General features: G+C 39.5%; 1 protein-coding gene across 1 annotated transcript in view; it reads left to right on the forward strand.

The window, feature by feature from the left end:
* Positions 1 to 5,479: 5,479 nt before the first annotated feature.
* Positions 5,480 to 5,696, forward strand: part of khdc4 (KH domain containing 4, pre-mRNA splicing factor) — a 7,706-nt gene continuing 7,489 nt past the window's right edge. Inside the window, exons 1-2 of the mRNA XM_016559007.1 lie at positions 5,480 to 5,494; positions 5,558 to 5,674. Coding sequence (XP_016414493.1) covers positions 5,480 to 5,494; positions 5,558 to 5,674 — 132 coding nt within the window. The remainder of the gene's footprint in view (positions 5,495 to 5,557; positions 5,675 to 5,696) is intronic.

The raw sequence follows: 5,696 nt of genomic DNA on the forward strand, positions 1-5,696 counted from the left end.
AAGAATTTGACTCAAAAGATGGTGCACACTTTTAGAAAAAATGGCTTAAAGATAAAAATACCCATAAAACTGTGAGTTAGTGTGTGTGTGTGAGCGTGTGTGTGTGAAAGAGTGAGTGTGTGTGTGTGTGTGTGTCTGTCTGTGTGTGTGTGAGCGTGTGTGTGAGAGAGAGTGTGTTTGTGTGTGAGTGTGTCTGTGTGAGAGTGTGTTTGGGTGTGTGTGTGAGAGAGAGAGAGTGTGTTTGGGTGTGTGTGTGTGTGAGAGAGTGTGTGTGGGTGAGGATGTTTGTGTGTGTGTGTATCAGTTCTGTAGTCGCACCGTCTTCTGTTTCTGTTGGAGCTCCAGTCGATCGTTTTGTTTGTTAGATCTGCTTTGTTTCTGTGGTACGTGGTTTTTGTTTGAATCCAAATCAACTGCTTTTGGAGATCCGTCTTGTTTTGTTAATGTTCTGTGAGGAGTGCCGAGGCCGACGATGTTCACGCTATGCAAAATTTGAACACGAGTGCTTGAATAAACCTGATTTAAAAACAGACAACTGAATGAACTAAGAATGCAAATGAAGCAGCTGGAGGCTACAGATCACCACCTACAGGCGAGTTTCATGAAGGGCAATCTACTGAAGCTGCTCTTCAACTTGGCCTTTTCCAAATAAAATGAGTTTGGAATTATTTTCAAATGATAGAATTTACTTTCATACCAAAGATTATTGGTTAGTTTGTACTTAATCGAGACGAATCATATGTATTTTTCAGATATTTGTAGCCTTTTTTTCCCCTGCCGTCTGAGAGGAAGACTTCAAATGGACCAGGTCTCAGCTTTCAGGACTGTGTTTAAACGCTCTGATGGAGAAGCCTGAGAATCTCGATCAGAAATACTTTCGTTTACGTGTCTTCTGTTCTTGAGTTTGGGACGATGAGCTTGATTTCATGCTGAGTTTAGAGAAGGGATCTAGTTTTCCTGCGTGCTTGCTTTCTTTAAGGAAGAAACAGCAGTTCTTTTGTATACTATTCTATTTATTTATTTGTGGGTTTGATATTTATTGTGACTTTCCTGGTTTGAGGCGCTTGAGTTATTCTGCATCTTCTGATGCTTGCTTCTCGGAGCGACTCCTTGAGCCTGGTCTCGGATGGGTTTTGCCTTTTTAATTGTCTCAGGTGCTGTAGACTGAGACTCAGACCTCCTCTGTTTGCACATGAATTTCTGAATAAAAGTACAATCGCTCTGAGGACCAGAAACGAGCATGAAACGAGGAGTCGTCTTGCCTTTTTTGAAGCAAATGCATATCTGAGATATAAAAAAAAAAATTGCATTATATGAAAAATGAGTCATTCGTGAGATTTATAACTATAGCTTTAGCCGGCTTCGTTCGCTGCGGGAGCTTTGGGCTCTTTGACCTTCTCTAGAATATCACAGCTCTCTATCATCTAAGAGACGCGCGCCGATCGATCGATTATGGGATGCATTCTGGGGTTTTGGTCTGACTGCAGGGAAACTACCCAAAGAGGTTTATTTGCACTAAAACGGGATCTTTGTGTTGTGAAATATTGTCTTTGCTCATTAGTCTCTGATTGTAAATCCTCAATATCTTCAAAAAGTCTTTGCATCTTGATTATTAAGTACTTTGCAGGAGTTCTGAATTTATTATTTTTTATGTAAAAGTTCAAGCTGCCTTAGTTTGTTTTGTTTTTTTGCAACTACTCTCAGGAAATCTTGAGCCATGCACTAAGTGGTTATGCAAATGTTGGGTGAATATTAATTTATTGTATATCATTTCTGCTTGGAAATATGAACGCCCTGTTATTAAGTAAAGTTTCTTTACATCTGTCTCTTAAAATGAGTTGTTTATTGATTGAATCGGAGTTGTTTTATATCAGAAGCAAAGCGATGATTGTGTTTGGGGTGAAAGCCTTTAATCAGGGATCTGTGTTCTGCTCATAGAGTGAAATCTTTCTCAGAGATGGCAAATCATTTCTCATATTGTACAAATAAAGAGCAAATAAACAAAGATTTCTGTACGAACAGATTGTGCTGCCTCCTGCTGGTTCTTTCATTGATATTTTTATATTTTGTGGTAAATGTGTGTCTGCTGCATGTGCTGCTGTTGTGATAAAGATATGACTGTTAATATTCATCAAGTGATGTCATTGTGTTTTAATTAATATTCATGACAGGGTTTTACTGGCGTTTTCAGTTTCATGTAAAACCCACTTTCTGCTGAATTGAAAATGTGAAAGTCGTTTATACAGCATCTCCATGTAAAATGATTATTGTCAGAACAATCAACAAAAGAGCCAAATATTCCATAATAACCTACAATACATGCTGCTTAATGAGAAACTACAGCAAAGCGCACATTAATGAGCCGTTAAAACCAGCCTGTTTCACAACAAACTTTGATTTTAGTTCCACCTGCTGGAGAAACGAGTTAAACTATCTATCTATCATCTTATTTATTTATTTGCTCAGAACGTGATGGAAAATAGATACAAAATCAGTATCAGTTACAACGAAAATTAAATATGGTCTTTAATTATTCCGAAACAGAAGTCATTTAAAATAGCCTATTATCTGTATATTTTAATTTTCATTTAATCATTTTACAGTAAATGTACAAAGATAGCCTATTCAAGGCACTGTATTTCCTCATCATATTTCCTCAAATATATTGAATATAATTAAGGTGTATAAAATGATTGTATTCAGAAGTGTCACGTTTGTGATTTTTTTATTTTTTATTTGTTGATTCGTTATTTAAATTAACAGGCCTACATTCGGAAACCGATGCAGTTAGTCTCAGATATTATTAAAAATAATCTTTGTGAGGAGGACTGGCCTTAAATGCTTTAGACACCACACACTAAACGACTTTAAACACCGACTGAGCCCAAATTACGTTAATAATCGGCCTGACAGAAGTGTGAACATTCCCGCCTTACCGAAAGACCCGGATGACAGTCTTACCGTTACTTGCGGACTGATGGACGGGTTCTTTCCCGCGTCAGAGTGACTTTTTAAAAGTCAGTTTTTTTTACAGAATTATGCATTTTCTAACATTTTCTATGACACAACTGGCTAGCTGACTGGAAACACACGAATTGAGACACGCAGCTGTCAATCAAACTCATCAAGAATTATGCAAAAACATATTTTATTTATTTTAGTATTTGAGATGTTATCATAGTTTTGTAATTGTGTTAAAACCGCAATTGTTTAACAAATATATTTGTATAATAAACGGGATGGGCCTATTCATCAGAGTGGGCGGGCCTGTGCCCGTCAGCCGTCCGCTGGCTCCGCCCCTGCGTAAGTGACGGGAGTTTTATGCGCGGCGGTAGCGGAGGTGACGCATGGCGCTGTGTTTCCGTTGGCTGATCTGTCTGCTCGAGCGTCGGAAGCGGATCGGCTCGGTTCGGTTCATCGCAAACAGAAGCGTAAACGCCACACATCAGATGTCGTTCGGTGTCCCGCACAGCGGCGGGTAAGTGTGTGCTGCTCTGCGGCGGGTAACGGGTCTGACGCGCCGGTAATGGCTGATGTTATACAACAACAACAACAAGAAGCCGAACAGAACCGGAAACACCGATATAATCCGATATCAGATCATCACACCTCATATAAACCGCGGCTGCGCCGCTTTACCTCATCACCACAGACCATTACCGTTGCCATGGTAACACCATGATGTTTTGGACTTGAGTTGGGAGCACAGACCATAAACATCATTTCGACCAGTGTGTGTGCACACTTCTAACACACACAGACACACACATATCCCGTAGTGCCGTTTGATTTAGAAGTTATTTTAACTCTTTTCTGTCTAAGTGGTTGATGAATCACGCGAGTCTGAATGTTGCTCTTCATCAGTGGAGTTGTGGAAGTTCACAGGTCAAACCGTGTGAGATCCGTTTGTTTGGTTCTGGAATGATGATGATTCACAGCTCAATGAAATGTGTTGATTTGGGTTTGATTTTCTCACATCAGACAGCAGAACATTGATGATGATGATGATGATGAAGGTTAATGTGTGCTTGTGTTTGTCAGCCGGCGCAGTAAATGGGACCAGGACACACAAACGCTCACACACGCTCACTCAGACTCACACACACTCATACTCACACTCACTCACACACACACTCACTCACACACTCTCACTCACACACACACACACACTCACTCACACACACACTCACTCACACACACACTCACTCACACACACACTCTCACTCACACACACTCATACTCACACTCACTCACTCACTCTCTCACACACTCACACACACACTCTCACACTCATACTCACTCACACACACTCACACACACACTCTCTCACACACACACACATACACACACACTCACACTCTCTCACACACACACACACACATACACACACACACACACATATGTGATTTCTCTCAGTCTTTTGTTGTTTGATTAATATTAAGCACACAGCAGGAATATTAGGCTGCTGTCACTTTAAGAGCTGCACGGATTCAATTTACTGTTACACACGTATTCTCAACTGTTACGTTCACTTGTTACATAACCGATGAGGGTTTACGTGATTTAATAATCACCAAGCGCCGCATTTTGACTCATGTTTGCGTGTATTTGAGAGTTTAGACGCACCTTAAGTCTTCTGTTCCGTGTCTGAGCGCACGCACAGAAATCCTCCTGAGGAGCAGAGATAGTTCTCTTTCACGCTTTTAAAACATGAATAAATCTAATCAACTTTAATAACTCAAGCACGTGCCATTTTGCGAAAGTCGCATTATGATTTTACAGATTGGCACGTGAAATCGGGCTTTTATGGAGGAGTGAAAGCGCACCGCTGGAAAGAGGGCAGAATGGGGCGCAATAATCGTTTTATCTCGATTACTGTATTTTCATAATCGTTGGAGGCCGAAATCGAAACTGTATTTCGATTGATTGCACACATTGCACTCTGACACACAAATCATGGTTAATTTTTTATGATTGATATTTTGATTATGATTGTCCTTTTTTTTGTGTTTAATATTCTTCACTTCTGAAAATAATTGTTACACTGAGGTGAAAGTGCATCAAATCATTTTTAGTGGACAGTTTAATTATCATTCACTCATCAAAGCTTTTGCTCGTACAGTATTCGGTCTTTGTATCCCATGTGCGTTCAGTGTTATGTTCATATTATATATATGCTAATATTTATTATCATTTTGAATAGGCTTTTATTTTTATGTTAATTTATGATTTAGAATTTTAATGCCATGCTTTTAATATTTGTATTACATAGTTTTAAGGTATTTTTATGTCAGTTTTAGTAGGCAAGACAACATTTCTGATTTTCCATTTTTTAAAGTTGAAGTTTTTCATTTAATATTTATTTCAGCTTTATTTGAATTAATGTAAAATGTCTTTGTTGCTGTGACGGTGACTGTGGAAACAGTAAAACAAACAATGTGAATGAATGAAGAATCAAAGACTAACAAACAGTGTGAATATGAGGAGGAAACATGCATGAATAATTACACACAGGACACGTGTGTGTGTGTGTATGTGTGTGTGTGTGTGTGTGTAGGTGGCAGGTGTTGGTGGTAATAAGGTGAAAGATGATCTGGTGGTGGCCGAGGTGGAGATTAACGACGTTCCTCTCACCTGTCGGAATCTGCTGACCCGCGGACAGACTCAAGACGAGGTCAGACCCGTGAGTGTGTGTG

This window comes from Sinocyclocheilus rhinocerous, unplaced genomic scaffold, assembly GCF_001515625.1.
Source record: "Sinocyclocheilus rhinocerous isolate Xijiao unplaced genomic scaffold, SAMN03320098_v1.1 scaffold828, whole genome shotgun sequence".
NCBI classification, from domain to species: Eukaryota; Metazoa; Chordata; class Actinopteri; order Cypriniformes; family Cyprinidae; genus Sinocyclocheilus; species Sinocyclocheilus rhinocerous.